The following is a 17,498-nucleotide window of genomic DNA, read 5'->3' on the forward strand; positions in this document are numbered from 1 at the left end:
AATAGAGAAATGAAGACTCTCATATGGAAGCAATGTGACTATAGATGCAGAAACTATCTTGTTTCTGGTGTTAGTTTCTGAAACTATCTTCTCATTGGATCCCAAAAAGGTACTGAAAGGCCTCTTTGCTACGGTGCTGGATTGTAAAAGTCTGATGAAAGGATGTATAAAAGAAATAGGGGGCTGGGGCATGGCGAAGTGTCCAAAGGTGGGATCTCAGCCGGCATAGAATCAGAAAAAAACAAAGAAAGCAAGCAACACTTCTCTCCGCACGAATAACAACGCAAACGTTGACATCTATTAAAGGCTTTCTCTGTGGTATTACCGTGGTACCTTCTTTCTTTGGTTTATATAGTTTCTCTGACAGCGTGGTTGTGGGCACTTCTATTCTTATCTTTGAAACCTCAACACATTATTGCAGAAGATCGCAGTAGGATGGGACACTGCGGAAGGGAGCGTCAGAGGAGCGGAACTAAGGGTCAGCGACTGTGGAGGACACCCGGAGGCTTTTCATCGAGACTCCCGCCCTAGCTACGCGCGCCTCGTTGCTAGGGGCGGAGACACGGGAGGCAGTGGAGAGTGGAAGCTGCAGTTTCCTCTGCTTGGGTGCCCGCGCTCGCCCACTTCCCCGCAGGTCCAGCCTGCCGGTGGGTACGGAGCCCTCGCGGGGAGGACGGGGCGCAGCAGGCGGACCGGGAGGTGGGATCTCACGCGCTCCCCAGGTTCTAGCTGCCCAACTGACCGGAGGTGGGAGGGGATTCCAAGGGCGGACCGTGGATTGAATGGTATTACATTTCCATCTTGGGCACACTTCCTGATACAGACGTCAAAAATAGACTTTGACCAACATCGCCCCCACCCCCCCAAGCACAGGGTGAGGGAAGTTCGTGATCAGAAAAGAAAAGCTACACAGAGCTTGTCCCCAAAACTTGGGTCAACCTTGGGAGTCTGGCCGGGTACTGACTTCCTAGGCAAGGCTCTGGGCAAGACCTTTTTATTCTTGGGGGGTGGGGGGTAGGGGGGGTTCCTTTTCCTTTCTCTGTATCATTAGCGGGTCAAATCAAATCATCTCCCATTTGCTTCTGTGTTTCTGTTTGTTTGAATTTTGGTTCAGATGCCTTAATTTCTAGAATGTAGGATAGAATGTACAGAGGGAATTTTGGGAAGGAGGAGAGATATGAAATAAGTATTTAACAGTGGACCAGAACACCAGGGAAATAAAGTAAGGTGACCCAGGCTCTGCCCTATGTGACCTTTAGTAAGTCACAACTCCAGAGTCCCAGACTATTCGTCGAAAATAATGGAGTTTAAATGCAGGAGTCTATCAAGGAATATTGCCCTGGAGAGTCCAGAGAGAATTCTACGAATTAAGCTTAAAATAACTACTAGGTACAAACTGAAGAAATAGGTCCTGTGATCAGATTTAGGCCTGGTTCCAAGTGGAACCAATAAGGACAACCAAAGCCATAAATGACTTTACTCTTTCTAAAGTTTCTCCAAGCCTAATATCAGGAAAAAACCCTGAAGGATTTATTGAGCAGCTTTAAAGGACCCTTAGGTTGTTGGATTTCTAAAATCTTCTTGCCAAACAGACTTTTCACCTCTTATGCCATTCATCATTCAAAAGATACTTGCTTTCTATCTGTTCTCTCAGACTATGCTTAAGGCACAGATCCAAAAACAAACAAAACATTACCACGCCTCTCAAGTACATTGCATGTTCACAAATATAAACACGGGAAGATAACAGAATTGTATTTGCATTTCTTAATCTACTCATAATAAATACAACATGGATGTTATCCAAGTACAGATACTTTGTTCAGATTTTAAACCACCTTGGTTTATAACAAATCAATCTTTAATGTTATTGTGATCATTGCTCTGGGCAGGACAAATAATTGGCTTTGGTTTGTTATCTTTCAGACTCCTTTGTCAGTTGTATATGTTCTCTCTGGTATTTGTTATGTATACTTAATATGTGTAGTTAAGAAGTATTAGGGTGAAATTGCACTTTTAGAGTTGCTATCATTGATAATGTAGCAATTATGCTAGTGGCCATCTGATTAGGAAGTTTGTTAGGTTGGACTGAGGACTTCTATGCACTAGCTTCTGCAGAGATATACTGTGGTGTGCTGGCCAAGAGCTGGGTCCCCGGCATCAGACTGCTTCGATTTAAGTTTCAACCTTGACCCTTAGTTGCACTTATTTGTAAACTTGGGCAAATTATTTAATATCTGTATCTTTTCTCATCTGCAAAGTGAGGATAGTAGCAGTGTCTATATCCAGGGTTTGTGGAATAAATTAAACCTGTTAATACATATAAAGCACTTAAGATAGTTCATAGTACATCTTAAGTTTTATTTTTCATAGGCACAGAAGCCCAGTGATAGTTATTATTCCATTTTACATATAAAAAAACTGAGTTTAGAGAGACCATCAGCAGTTCACCCAAAGTCACTGCAAAAATGTAACTCACAGTTAGTTCTAATGCTAATGCTAATGCACTTAATCAAATGGTACTCTGACTACCTTGTGTTGCTTTTAATTCTTGGAATAAGGCATTGTCTATCAGTAATCAGAACTTATTTTTATTTATTTGAATTCTGAAAATAGAGTTGTTAAAATACACACACCACAAAAACCCCACAAAACAAACTCTGTGTTTCTTTGTAGGTATTTATACTGAAAATTCTGGACAGTAATCAGGAAGGCTACCCAGATATATTTTGAGCAAATGTTTCTACCTTCACTCTCCAGATACTTAAGTACGATTTATATGTGATGATTTTGAAAAGCACTTCCATGTTATGAGTCATAAATATTAAAGTATTTTAAATTGGCAAAATTGCCTTTGTCATACACACAGAAAAAACTGAACTCTGAAGTAAGCCGTGAGCTCATCTTTTTGATAAAAAAATATAATGAATAAAATGAAAATGTTGAATAATGCAATTAAAAATCACATTTTTCATATTTAAAAATGATGTATAATTAACATTGTGTTATACTTTCCCTGATTGTTGGAAATGTCAAGTTACGTAATCTTGGAATTTTGTGAGTTCTTTGTGGGGAAAACCACACTTAACAATTTTTTTAATTAAACAAGGTTTTATATACCTTGTAAGTCTCTGTAGTGTGCAAACATCTGCTTAGATAGAGATTAATTTAAGCATCTTTTAGTAATTAACAGAGATTAGGAAGAGGCTTCCTCAACGATTTTCCAAAGGATAAACATTACAAAGCATTGAATGCAGCATTTCACCAAGTGGGCCCTAGGAAGGTAAGTAATTCTAAAAGTAGCTTTTGTTTACAAGTCCTAGGAATACTCTTTAGATGGGAATTACGACTCTTTTAAGAATCCAGTCACTTTTTGTCCAATTTGATCCATTTATAGCATCTGCAGCTTCTAGGGACCCGGATCTATGGATGGCATCTGTCCTTAGATGAGAGTATTGAAAAATGGGTTAGACAGGCCTATCAAAGCTCCACCACCGCTGTGTACAAGTAATATGTCCTAATCTTCTCTGAAAATTGTCCTGGCATTTTTCATTAGCACGTCTTATGCTGCCTTATAGAGGATCCTAGAATGCCTGAAGTGGAAGGGATCTTAGCTCCACTACTTCACAACAAATGAATTTGGCATACTGTGTGAGCCACTTGAGGTCAAGGGTGAAGATGCTGGTATCTTTCCTCTTGGGAAACATATATCTACTAAAAATCATTTCATATAATGTCCTTGCTTACAAACGGGGAGGCTGAGGTACACAGAGGGTGGAGAAACTCAAGACAAAGGCAGCTGGTTCTGCAGTCGCAGCTGCTGACCCACTGTTCTTTCTGCTTTTGTGCTAGCTACCTATTCTTGTCAGGATTCTGACAGCTCCTCCATGTAGACTTTTCTAGAAAGTTTCCTTTTAACTATAACGGGATAATTGAGAATACTTACTTGGTGTGTCTTAGCTGCCATACTACTATTTTTTCTAGAACTAGCTTCATCATGCTCATAGAAGCTCATTTCCTGGAACGTCTTTAAACAGAACCCTAAAAGAGGTGGAGACTGAGTTCTCCTACCTCCTTAGTTACTGAAGGGTAACTTACAGTTTTTTGTTGAAACACCTGTTTTTTAATTATTTTGGCTATATTAAAATTAGCTTTATTTTTGCTTTTGTTTATTTGCTTTTTTGCTTTCTTAAATAATGCTTTATTGGTGGGGTGCAATTCACGGTCATCGAAGTGAGGAAAGGAGGAAAGCAAATGTATACAGTTAGTCTTTTTCAAAAACAAAACAAAGATTTATTTGTAACATAACCAAGCTACAATCGTGACTACAAGATTAACAGTTTGTGGTCTTCTGTTCACTATACAAACAACACAACTTCCTGCACCAGGGAATGCTGCTACTCACCCGCCATCCGAACCAAGTTCCTCAGGTTTCCTGTAGGTTTTATCCTGTGATGGGAAAGCTGCAAAGCAAACTCAAACACCGAACTTACAGATACAGGTACGGCACCCCAATCTGTAGTCCCATTCCTCGGGATCCCAGATTTTATCACGTCCTGTTCTCCAGTAGACAGAGGTTCCAGCACAAGTATTAGTGACCTGCCCGGAACACTTTGGTTCATTTTCTTTGGGGGGAAGAATCAACCGGTTCGTTAATGTGTGCAGGGGCCTCTCTGGTGGTGCAAGGGTTAAGCACAGCACTGTGAGGCCATCTGCAGCACTGTTTTATCCCCAGCCAGGGAGCTGACCAACATGATGGAGCAAAGTTCTCCTGTCTCGCCAGCTGCTCCCCTCAGCAGTGTCCTTCAATCTGCCTGTTCTGCTCCCCACTCTGTCTCTGGTGAATCCTCTTACCCCCACTGATCTTTAGCCTAGACCCCGGTTTTAAAATTTATATGAATAAATTTTAAAAATTAGTGTCTGCAGCCACACAGAGAGGGGCCTCCAGTTCTCAAAATTATTTCTAGTGTGAGCAAAGATTCCTGGTTTTTTGACTTCAGGGCTCCCCTTTATCACATTCCAGGCATTCTGCACCCAGAGCACATTTGGGCTGACTGCTACCATTCCTAGCAAAGTTGGCATGTCACTTTTCTCTACTCCTTTTCTTCCCATTTCTTCAGCCCTGTACAGTTCTTCCCTTGCACTAGTCTGTAATCGCATGCCTCTGGGCTTCATCTTCCACCCTCTCTTCAGCAGGCCTGATGGAATTATAGAAGACAGGATTCAGACTAAAGCTTTTCAAGAGCATTGTCCAGCTCACGTGGATCCCGTCTCTGTGGTTGCTGCTCTGAACTCAGACCTTTGTGTCTCCGGAGGAAAAAATAAGGTGGGGCTTGCAGTGCTTCCAAGGAAACACAGGTACTTCAGAGGAGGGCATTTTTTTGCAATGCAGTGAGGCAGGCCCAGCTTCGCAGCGTTGTTGAGCAGTATTGACTAGTGTGAAAATACGGGCTTTAGAGTCACAGAAACTGAGTTTAAATCCATGCTCTGCCACTTCCTGTTACTTTAGACATGTATTTTATTCCCATGAGTTTCGTTCTCCTTATCTGTTTAACTGGGGGAACGATGCCATCCTTCCAGGACACCTGTGAGCATTATGTATAAGATCCTTAGTCTATGCCAGCACTACTCACAGGCTTTTTGTAAATGACAAATACGATTATGTTAGCTGATGCAGTTTTTTGTTTTATTTTTATTTTAGCTGATGCATTTTTACACTTACACACAGATACAGGAGGTAGTCGTGAGAAAATGCCGCCTTCTAATCTCTTCTTTTGCCAAAATGTCTGCATGGTGATTCTAAATTTTTGTTCCTCTTTCTGTTGTCATTTTGAGCTGGCTGCTTTCTCTTCCTTGTGTTTGAATCTCTGATGACACTCATAGCTAGGATATTGGTACCAAAAGTGTCTTTTGTAATAAATAATGCCTCTCATTTTCATACCCTTTTAGATCGTTCAATTCCATTTTACACTGTTTTCGTTCATTCAAAGATGCATGTTTTCACATAGTAATACCCTTGAAATCAGGATGCAGCCAAAAATTGATGAGAAAGCATGGTAAAATTTAATTGGTAGCATTGTCTTAAAATTGACGTCATCTTAGTTACATAAAATTGTATTTATATCTGTGATCTTCCCTTGTGAGTCGACAGAACAAGGATTATCCTATTTTGCAGATTAAGAAAGAGGGATTTAACTCAGTCCAGTGCTAACATGCTTCTTACTCTCCAGCAGTGAACTATGGGCAGAGAATGCTTTGAAATCTTGTGTAGGCAGAGAAATGCTTACAATAAAATGTGAAAGTACAAACTACACCTGAGGAAAGGATGGGAAGAAAATTCTAACAGTGATTTTTCTCTGGGAGAACGAGTTACAGATCAGGTTTTTAGTACTAAGAAAGGAATGGTCTGCTTCATAACAATGTGATGAAACACTGCCATACTCTACAGCTATCCCTGGTTAAGAAGGTAAATCACAAAAACGCTGAAATAAAATTACATTACAGAACAGAGAACAAAATCAAATCCCATGTAGAATTCTCCTTGAGCATTTATAGTTGAAACCTAAACCCAAATCAGTGGGTTTTGTGTTCTCCCGAGCCCATCAGTGTGGCTCAGAGGTGTGACCCACTGGGGAAAGAAAGAGAGCAGGGAAGAAAAGCCACTCAAAATAGGGGACAGCAAAAGGACACAACAAAACCCTACAGCTTGATGCAGTTCCCTTGACAGAGGAAAAATCAAGTAGAGGATGAAGTGAAAGGCTTGTTCTGTGAGTTTAGCCGAAGTTCAGTTGAACTAAGACACCCTAACGACTCTCCGCAGACAGTGGTGGCCTGTAACTGGAAGACTGGGAATGTGGTGAAACGGTTCGAAGGACACGAAAGTGAAATCACCAAGGTAAAGGTCAAGGGTTATCAGCACGCAGGGAATTCAGAACTGACGAAAGGGATTGCCCAGCACTCTCGTAGGAGAGGGACCAGGCATCCTGACGCTGCCAGGCAAACCTTTCACTCCACTCTAGTGCCACCGGGGCACTAGACCCACCTTGTTGCCGTGAAGCCCTCAATAGCTCAGGTAGTGAACAGAGAACAGCTGAAAGTAACTCTCGCCAGCTGTCCTCACCTAACAGGGACGTAGGTTGAAGGTCTACTGTGTGTTTACCATAGCAAGGAAAATGACCCAAATCCCTCCGCCCAGGAACCTTCTAATCTAGTGGGGGGCATTTTATTTTTTTAATACTAGTTTATTTTTACATATTTTTGTGCATTTTCCCATCTCAGTTGCAATCCCCTTGGGTTTCCCATCACCAAATCACCCATGTGCCGTCACCATAGTCCAGTGCATTTCCCTCTAGTGGGAGGCATTTTAAAAAGTCAACATCAGTTAAATAAAAATTATGTTAGAGAGCATTTCAGAGTGGAGTGGCCTTCCAGGAAACTGGTGTGTGTAAATTCCCCTCTCTGACGCCCTCCTGAATCAACCAAAAATGAAAGACAAACTTCATCCTGTGAAGCTGGACTCAGTAGCACAGAATGTGGCACTGACCTGGCAGAGTTTGGAAGCGGCCACCTCCCCGGGCTCCAGCACTCTCTTCCCCAGTCTTCTTCCATTTCAAAGTCCAGTTGAAGCGCTTTGTTCCCTCGAGCAGATCGCCTGTGCTCCCAGATCCGGCCAGTTCTTCAGCGCCTCCCGTGACAGGACCGTGGCGATGTGGGACTTGCTGGGGTCCTCACAGCCCCGGCAGCGATTCTCGGGCCACGGCCTGGTGGTCACCGGCTTGGCAGTGAGTCCCGGTAAGTAAAGCAGGCCGCTTCCTGGCACCGTGGTTTCTGACAAGGACTTTCTGGAGGGGCCCACCTCACATGCCGTCTTCTTGCCGTTTCCCAAGACTCGTCACAGCTGTGTTCTGGCTCGAGGGACAACACCCTGCTTCTGTGGGACGTGGGGACCGGCCAGTGCGTGCAGAACGCGTCCATCTCCAGGAACCTGGTACGAATTCAAGATTGTGCAGAGGGCAGAGCCGGGCAGCAGACAGGAGCATGGCGTGAGGGAGAAGGCCCGGGAGGGAGACCAGGAGGCCCACGCCAGTCACTCGGAGCTTGGGTCCTAATTACCGCCCAACCTCCAGGTTTCTTGGATTAGGTGATTTGCATTCAGTCCAGGCTGGTGGGTTCATCATCGGTTCTCGCAGATGAGAAGATAATTTTGGAGTCCTTGGTAGACTTTTACAGCCTTTAATGCTGAAAGCGGGGACAGGCCAACTTTCCCCTTGGCATTCCTCTCGCTCTCTCCTCTCATGTTGTCTTTGTCCTGCTGCGGTGACACCGCCCTCTGTCCCCCTCGGCACAGGTGTCCCTATTTACATGTGCACATGTCCTGTGCTTTCCAGGCCCAGGTACCCCTAATTACAGGTGTGTATGCAAGACTGCAGGTGCCAGTCATAGATGCTGGTGGTTGGGGGGAGCTGTATTTTTAGCTCATTTGCCCTACAGTGATCTCTTAAGGTCTTCTGCTGCCCAGAAGGATTCCACTCGCTAATATTGAATTTTATTTTATTTTATTTTACAAAAGTTTATATTGAATTTTAAATGGTGTCCTTGTTTGTTCCTTCATCTAGTTCCAGTAGATGCCCCCATCCACTGCCCATCCCTTGGTGGATGCTGTCCACGAAACCACGGACAGCACCGAAGCCTGTGGTTAGCATGCGTTTCCTGTTATGCGCATGTATGATAGTTTCTGTTGGAAATTAGAAATAGTACATTAGCAAAATAAATAGAGCAGTTACAGTACACTACAGGCAATGAAACCATGAAATATGAGAGCCCAGATGACGCGGGCTGGTGTTTTCCATCACTTCTGCGGACCAGACACTGTTTGGAGCAGGGCTAGTGACCGGGCCCAGACTTGGTCCTCAGGAGCTCACCATTTAGTGTGTTCCGGGTCCGTAACGTCATGCAGAAAAATGAGCCCTTTTGCCGTATGTGTCATTTGCCCTGTTCATGAAGAGGAGTGTTTTCCGGTAGTGGACTGGCATCTGGACCCCACTTCCTTTGGCATCAGGCATATTTGGGTTCAAATCATAGATCCGTCACTGCTTAGCAGTGTTACTCTGAGAAAGAGTCTGATTTATAAAATGGGGAGCTCTGTATCAGCGGGCGTCATAGGTACTCCTCAGTGGTCATCAAAAACCAATCAGACGTCTTTGCTAGTTTGAAGACCACTGGCAATGAATGGCAAGGGGTTTGCTGTACACCTTGCATGTTTGTGAAGGTGGCACAGGGAATTCTGTTCCCTTGGGTTATTTCTGGAAAACTGTTTCATGCCAGTCCAGCAGAGGGCTGCAGGGATAAAGAGAAACAGCTCCCTTTCTGAATGTATGAGGCCCACCCGGCTCCCAGAGGCTCTCCCCGTTCTCCCCGAGAAAGGCCGCCCTCCTTGGCTGCCCCCAGCCTGCAGCTGTCTTGCACACCCGGGCTTCAAGCACTCTGAGTGCCCACGTGCATTCTGGGTGTCGCCAGTGGCCCAGCTATGCCGTCACTGCCCCTAACCTGGGAGCTACACGCAGGGCATCTTCTGAACGGTGTGCATCTGCCAAACATGCACGCCCGAATGTGAAATCTGCTCGTTTAGCGTTCACGAGGGAGACAGAGTTGCCCTTTAACACAGCTGAAGGGCTCTCCAGCCTAGGAGTGACCAGCACGGCACGGAGAAGTTCTGAAGATGCTGCCTTTTCTAGGTCACTCACCTGTGCTGGGTCCCCGGAGAACCGTACATACTCCAGACCTCGGAAGATAAAACCCTCAGGTGAGCTTACTGAGCAGCAGTGAAGGTGTTTCTGGTGAAGGTTTGTGGCTCCCGGGCTTCTGTGACCCCGCCCCCTCTCTGCTTTTCCCACATGGTACAGCCCTTCCACCTCTGTTTCCTGCTGGTGCGGGCCCCTCTCTGGATCACCTGGGTGGAGGCTGAATGCCAGGGGTCAGGCCAGAAAAAGCCTTTGTTCTGGATGGTTTCAAAGTGGCTTGTTTGGCCCATCGTGCAGTGTGGACCTGGTTAGATTCAGCTCAGGGTCAGTCACCTCCTCCACCCAGCCCTTCAGGCTGCAAGGCCCGGCCCCCTCCCCCACCCCACCCCACCCCTTTGGCTCCTACTGTGTTTAGGTGAAGCTCTCCCTGGGGGAAGCAGGCTCAGACTCACTCTCGGGGATGCACATGAAGTCAGTCATTCTCAGGCTACAAAGCAGGACTGGATCTCAGAAGAGATTCTCCTTAGAAAAGGGTAATAATGAGGCGAGACCAGCGATAAAACTCCCCAGTGTACTCCATGGTCCAGATTGAACAAGATCTATCTCTTTTTTATCTGATGGTGGAACCATGACTGTCTCTTCTGAGTCATGAGTGTCTTTAAAAAAAAAAAAAATTAAATCATAGGCACAGAAATGCACTCTTGTCTGTTCAAAGCACTATCCCAAAGGACCAAATTAACAAGTTAACTTGCACAATTAAGATGCTAGGCCTAAATTCCTATGAACTGGACCTCAAAATAGAAAAAACTCATGTGTCATCCACTTTGGTTATTTCCTACCAGCTTTGTTGTCTCTAACATTGATCTGGCCATGCAATTGCTTTTAGCTAAATAATGACATTCTGCTCTGACTGGCTGAAGCAGCAAAGAGCCTTTCATGTAAACTGTGCTTTATTTTAGATACATTTACTACAAACTCATTTCCTGCTGTAATTTCTTTCAGATTATGGGATAGTCGAGGGCTACAGGTGTCCCATACATTTCCCACAAAGCAGCACATTCAGACCTACTGTGAGGTCAGTGAGGATGGACAGAAGTGTCTCTCCTGCAGCAGCGGCTTTGGGGGTGAAGGCTGTGAAGCAACGGTAAGAGACTGGGGTTAAGTGTCTATTTGTTGTGCAAATTACTTACAGGACAGACTCTCCAAATGGCTTGGGTCTATCCAAGTGCATACTGTAAGGGGTCCTTTGCATTCCAGATGCTTCTTTCAAGAAACATCTATTAGTTGAGGGTTTTCTGAATTGGTAGTAGAAAAGAAAAATGGAACGGGAGGTTAGGGAGTCACTAAACTCAACCCACCTATTGATGCCCCCACCCCAGTAGAGTTTAGAAAAAGTAGGTTGCTTGAGCCAATTGTATTTCCACTATTCATGTGTCCCCAGTAAAGTGGGCCAAGTTTCTTTGGAAGTTTTGGGATCCACTGCTGGTTCAGGGTCCACACTATCCCTTACCCATATACTTTACCCGGCAATTAATTTTGGGAAAGATGGCCAGAGCACCTCCAAAGTCTTATATTCCTAATCGTAGACTATCAGTTAGAAGGGTTATCTAGGATTCAAACAGAGCAATTGCAGCTCCCACTTATTAAGCATTTGTTATTTTCCAAGCAACTGGCCTGAGTCCATTACATACATTATCTTAGTTAATCCTTAAAGCAACCTGTGTGTTAGATACTATTAGAATTTCCAACTTTTTAAAGATTTATTTATTTATGCATACAGAGCTGGGATACAGACCAGAGGTGCAGGGGCAGTGAGAGGATTCACCAGAGACAGATTGGGGAGCAGAACAGGCTGACTGACGAAGTACACTGCCGAGGGGAGCAGCGGGTGGGTCAGGAGAGGTCTGCTGTGCCATGTGGTCACCTCCAGGGCAGGGATCAAACTCATGCCAAAGTGGCTTTAGCTTCTTAATGCTGTGCTTTAACCCCCTGCGCCACCAGGGAGGGCCCTAGAAATTCCATTTTATAGATGAGGAAATAAAGGCATGGCCAGCTGGAATCTTCTGCACAAGACAACACCTCCAGGAAGCGGTCAGTCATGGTGTTCATCTCCAGGCTGTTAATGTAGCATCTCTTCTCCAAGCAAACCATCCCCAGCTCCTACAACTGTCCCTCAGATGATATTGTATCCATGACATCATTATGTTTTGAACACAGTTCAATTTGCTCTTTACCCGAACGTTACTCTCCAGGTGTGGTCTGGTCTGAAACCTTAGCTGGACTGGGGGACTGTCACCTCTCTTGCAGCCTTCATGTATCAAATTTCAATGTCTAGGCATAAAATCAGAGTATTTGGGTCTAGCTGTATTTGTGAGGAGGTCCTCCTAGCTATGGGGTGCCCACAGGACCCATAGATACCAAGAGGCTGACATAAGGCTGTTCTTGATCTGTCACAGAAGTTAGGCAGCCCCACACTGTCCCGAACCACAAAGAAGGCAGCAACCCTTTCAGCACACCCTTGCCCAGGGCTGTCTGAAACATAGCTGGTGCTTAAAATAATGTCTGGCAGGAGGAAGGGATGGGTGAAGTTGAGGGCAGCTATGTGAGTAGGCGAGTGGAAGGAATAGGTGATTCATGGGGCTGAGGGGAGGTCGTTATCAATGAATGAAGCATGTAGGAAGCTAGAGCAATGTATGCGTTGGCCCATGTCACTCCTTTGCAGCTGTGGGACCTACGGCAGACACGGAACAGAGTATGTGAATATAAGGGGCATTTCCAGACCATTGCGTCCTGCGTATTTCTACCGAGATCATTGGCCTTGATGCCTCTAGTTGCTACTTCATCACATGACTGCAAGGTGAAGATTTGGAACCAAGACACTGGTGGTAAGGACTCGGTAACTCCTAAAGCTCCTTAAAATGCTTGCCATTGTTTACTCTGCAAAGCTATCGTACCCCGCCTCTAGCTATCACCTAGTGGTTAAGAGATGACACCAAGATACCAGAATCTCTGCTCAAGCTCTGACTAGAAGCCTTCACCACATATCCTCTGGTGCCATGTTATACAGACTCAGTTTCCAAGAATGCAAATTATTTGACTCTTAAAGTCCTTCCATCCAGAGTTGCTCATGAAATTTCAATTTGTGATGTTCAAAATGTCTGCAAAAGAGAAAAACAATTGGCTGTTTTGAGTTCAAGTGTGAGCTCTAGGTGAGGGGGAATTAGAGACTGGTGGTGAAAGAAAGCCTGCCTCTTCTTTAGGTTTGCTATCTCAGTGAGGTCATGATACTTCAAAGCACCAGAGGAAAAGATATTTTAAAGAACAAAGCTCCCCAGAGTCCTCAATGAGGTGAGACACTGGATTCAGCGCCTCCTGTTGGGCTGTTAATACCCAGTAATATTTAATATGGTCAGAGTGGAGAAGTTCCATCACAGATATGGGCAAATGCTATGAGTGAAGTTGGTTGGTTTTTCCAGAAAACCTCTATGCTATTCTTCCCTGGACAGTGGTTCAGTCAGACACAGGAATAACATTCATTTAGAAAATGTCATTTAGAGAATGACCCTCAAACTAGGGCCTCGCCAGTGGCACGGGGTTAAGTCTCAGCTCTCTTAAGCTATCGCCACCACTATGGCATGAGTTTGATCCCCGGCCAGGGAGCTGACCCACATGGCACAGCAGACCTCTCCTGTCTCGCCCACTGCTCCCCTCAGCAGTGTATTTCAGTCAGTCCACCTGTTCTGCTTCCCATTCTGTCTCTGGCGAATCTTCTCACCCAGCCCCCCACATCTCTGGCCTATATCCCAGCTCTTGTATGCATAAATAAATGAAATAAATCTTTAAGAAATAGAGGCCTTCAAACCAAATCCCTCTGTCAGTAATCTTCCAGAAACTTAGCTCCCAGGAGGGAAAATACAATAACCCCCTCAGAGAACATACGTGGGGTCATGTCTACTGCCACACACCCAGCCCTCCATGGTGAGGACAGCCCTGCCCTACTCTCCCCAGAGTGGCCTCCCAGCTTCCTGGGGGGTAACAGAGTGAGGGGACAGTGAGATGAGCAGATATTTTCATCATCGACCATTAACCTGAGGCCACTGAGTCTGAAAATGCCACCCTGCCACCAGGTGTGTGCCCACAATCTTAGACAAGTGGCCACTGACATGCAGAAGTGGGGAGTCTGAGTCACCTGGAAGCCCCCCAACCTACAGGTTTCCCCTTTATCCTTTGCACTGATCCCAGAATCAATCCCAGCAGAACCCCAGAATACAGCAGATGAAGATCAGCGTGCTTATCCGTTTTTCTCGGCCCTTCCCCCTGCTTTGTTCCCGGGTGGCTCACTCTGAGCAGTGTGGTAACATGTTCTCACAGGAGAGGCCAGTCAGACACTACTTGGTGCTGCACATATGCTGTCCCTGTGGTTGACGTTGGCGTGACCGGAGCTCTGCCGTGTCTCAAAGTGCCGGGGCATGTTCTCTGAAGCATGTGGTGCCTCTCTTCCCTGGGTTAGATAGAAGTAGCCTAGGTTTTCCTGACATGGATTTCTCCAAATACACCTTGGCCTAACCTGCCAGCTCTCCCTTCCTCCCCCAGCCTGCCTTTTCACCTTGTCTCTGGATGGCGCAGGACCTTTGACTTCGCTGGCTGTTGGTGACACCGTCTCCTTATTGTGCGCAAGCTTCCACAGAGGGATTCACCTGCTCAGAGTGGACCACAGCCGAAGCCTGGAACTGCAGCATGTGGCAGCCTTCTGAGGCCCAGAGACAGCAGCAAACCACGGCCTCTCCCTTCGCAGTGCGACTGTGTGCTTTCCCATGTTATACTGCGGGAGGCTGACATGGCAGTGGTCTTCTTGGCTTAGGTTCGCTTAGGGAGGTGTATTGGTGTTAGAAGTCAACTGAAGCCCTGTGCTTCAAAATCAGGAGTAAAGTTTAGAAGCACAGACAGAACATAGGATTTGCAATTTGTTAAATCCAAAGTGCAGTTTTCAGAAAAAGAAAATGTTTACGGCTCAAAATAATGACTTGTAAGAGTAGTGAAGGTCTCTGTCAGAGAGTGAGAACCCAGGGCCTGAGTCTATTGAACTGACCTTGTCCATGTGCAGGGCAGGAGTGAGAGCTGTTTGTTCACCTCAAAAGTGTTGAGATAATTTCGAGAGACTAGTTCAGCTCCACAGAGGACATAGACTTTAGACTTGAAATTCACTGCCGTCACTGCGCCTTAGCAGTAGGAAGAATCCTTGAGGGCCTGAAAGCCAGAGCCTTGGTTGGCTTCTACCCACAGGAGCAGCACAGAGGGGCTAGCAAATCCCAGCCTGCGCCCTTCCTAGACCAGGGCTGGAACCTGCTAGACAGGAAGAAACATTTCTCCAATAACCCAGATGGCCGCCCTCAGACCACAGGCCCAGCAGTGAGGAACTGGTAACAGCACATGCTGGCTGAGCGAGCTTGTATACTCTACCGAAATGGAATCACGCCGTACTGCAGTAGGTGGGAATAAAGCCACCAGTCTCTACCAGCCACTTAAGTGGACCCTTTGCAATATGATCTCTCATCAATTGGCAGGAGCTAGTTCCTGCCCCCTAGAGCCTGGGGGAGTCCCCAGAGTCTCTGGTTTTCAACTTGGCTTGACTGATAGAATGCAGGGGAGCTGAGCAACTTCTAAGGCCTTGTGGTTTCGCTTCGTCCCTCTTGGAATGCTGCTCTGAGGTCTTGTCAGGGAGGTCACATGGAGAGACCCAAGCACCAGGGTGAGCAGCCCCCGTGGACCTTCCAACCAGCCAAACCCGAATACAGCTACAGATGAAATCAGAAGAGCAGCTACTCAGCCACACAATCATGAGAAATAATAAATAGTTGCTGTCTTAAGATTTAAGCTTTGGGGTGTTAAGCAAAGTTAAATTAATAGATTTCAGTAAAGCTACATTTTTGGTTAGGCTTCTCACGCTGATATATATATATATATTTTTTAAGATTTATTTATTTGTGCATACAGAACTTAGGTACAGGCCAGAGGTGCAGAGAGGATTCACCAGAGACAGAGCGGGGAGCAGAAGAGGCAGATTAATGAAGTGCACTGCTGAGGGGAGCAGCGGACGGGTCACATGCCGTGCCATGTGGGTCACCTCCAGTGCAGGGATCAAACTCAGGCGGAAGTGACTTTAGCTTCTTACTGCTGTGCTTTAACCCCCTGTGCCACCAGGGAGGGCCCCCGCTTGATATGTTTTGAGGTTGATTCACATTGCTGTGTAGTGGAGCGTCATCCCTCAGGCAGACCGACTTCACCAAGGTTGCTATTCAATGCTGCGTTGTCCCGATGGTGACGGGCACAAAGGTGGAGAGAGAGGAGCAGGGAGGTGTCATCTGTGTCAGAATGTAAGGAATAAGTGATGGAGAATGAAAATCAGCAGGAATGACTGCCATCCCGAATCCCTCCAAGGGTGTCCTGCAGCTGCCACCTCATCAAGGCCTTGCCCACAGAAGACAGAAAAGCCCGGGGCGGGGGGGATGAGGATTGGCATTAACCAGCACTACATGTCCAGATGCCTGGCACTCTTGGTTCATCCAGAAACGGTCTTTTGGAAACCGACTGTGCCTGACTAATACCCACGCAGACATTGACGGGAGGCTGGCGGGACTGTTGGCCTTCATTCCCCAAAGCGTTGGTTACACAGAACCACAGGACATTGGCCTGGCCCTCCAGGTTGGGATGCAGCACTGCAAGCTGGCTGCAGCCCCCAGAGGTGGCCCACATGGCATGGGTCTCCTGAGCCCCGCTGCTCCCCTCAGCAGTATACTTGTCAGTCTGCCTATTCTGCTCCCCACTATGTCTCCGGTGAAGCCTCTCACTGCCCCTGCACCTCTGGCCTGCACCCAGTTCTGTATGAAGAAATAAATCTTTAACAACAAAAAAAGAACACTGGCCTCTGTTAGTAAAACATGTATCTGCAGGTATTTCTGTACACTCATAGATAAAATTCTAGAAGAAATAGAGCAAAATTATTTGCAGTGTTATCTGTGGGTATTGAATGTAAAGGTAAATTTAATTCGTGCTTTGGTATTTATTTATTTAGGCAATGAGGACGAATCCGTTTCCTTAAAAACTTATTTTGGATGTATTCACACAGTCACAAGAGTCCAAGACACCACAGTGACGCCTACTGCACTCTGGCTCCCTCCAGTGGTGACTGGTGTCAGCAGCAACTCACTCTTCCTTAAGTCTTTCTATGTCTACAAGCAAATACATGTGTTTGTGGTTTCTCCCTTATCACTTTTCCAGTCAAAAAGCAAGGCTACTTTCATTCTGAAGGAAAGGTTAAAGACTCAGGATATAGAAATATAAGTTAAAAAATACCAAACAGTACTTTGAGTAGGACACATTTCATAATAATTTACAAAAATAATTTATATTTAAAACTATGAAGAGGGCCTCCCTGGGGCACAAGGGGTTAAGTCTCAGCACTATGAAGCTATCTGCAGCCACTGCAGCCCGAGTTAGATCCCTGGCCACAGAGCTGACCCACATGGTGCGGCAGACCTCTCCTGACCCGCCTGCTGCTCCCCTCAGTCTCTGGTGAATCTTCTCACCCCTTGCACCTCTGGCCTGTACCCCAGTTCTTATATGTGTAAATAAATCTTTAGGAAAAAAAAAAAAAACTATGACGAAAAGAGACTGAAAAGCTATGACCCAGATGTACCAGTGGTTATTCTATATGTAGGATTTGGGGTGAACCTTTCTCCTTTCAGGTGGTGGTGTGGC

General features: G+C 45.8%; 1 protein-coding gene across 2 annotated transcripts; it reads left to right on the forward strand.

Annotated features, from left to right (window-relative positions):
• Nucleotides 1-621: 621 nt before the first annotated feature.
• Nucleotides 622-15,677, forward strand: WDR31 (WD repeat domain 31). Of its 2 annotated transcripts, none has more exons than XM_004677947.2 (11): nucleotides 622-647; nucleotides 3,184-3,283; nucleotides 4,369-4,501; nucleotides 5,194-5,326; nucleotides 6,821-6,895; nucleotides 7,647-7,791; nucleotides 7,887-7,987; nucleotides 9,735-9,802; nucleotides 10,743-10,884; nucleotides 12,463-12,625; nucleotides 14,334-15,677. In XM_004677947.2, the coding sequence occupies exons 3-11, from the start codon at nucleotides 4,392-4,394 to the stop codon at nucleotides 14,492-14,494; spliced, it is 1,098 nt and encodes a 365-aa protein (XP_004678004.1). In that variant the 5' UTR covers nucleotides 622-647; nucleotides 3,184-3,283; nucleotides 4,369-4,391; the 3' UTR covers nucleotides 14,495-15,677. The 2 variants fall into 2 exon arrangements, with proteins under 2 accessions (XP_004678004.1, XP_012576736.1); XM_012721282.1 differs by lacking the exon at nucleotides 622-647 and adding an exon at nucleotides 2,718-2,768.
• The last annotated feature ends 1,821 nt before the right edge of the window (nucleotides 15,678-17,498 follow it).

The sequence above is a fragment of the Condylura cristata genome, unplaced genomic scaffold, assembly GCF_000260355.1.
Source record: "Condylura cristata isolate star-nosed mole 26May11 unplaced genomic scaffold, ConCri1.0 scaffold00006, whole genome shotgun sequence".
NCBI lineage: Eukaryota > Metazoa > Chordata > Mammalia > Eulipotyphla > Talpidae > Condylura > Condylura cristata.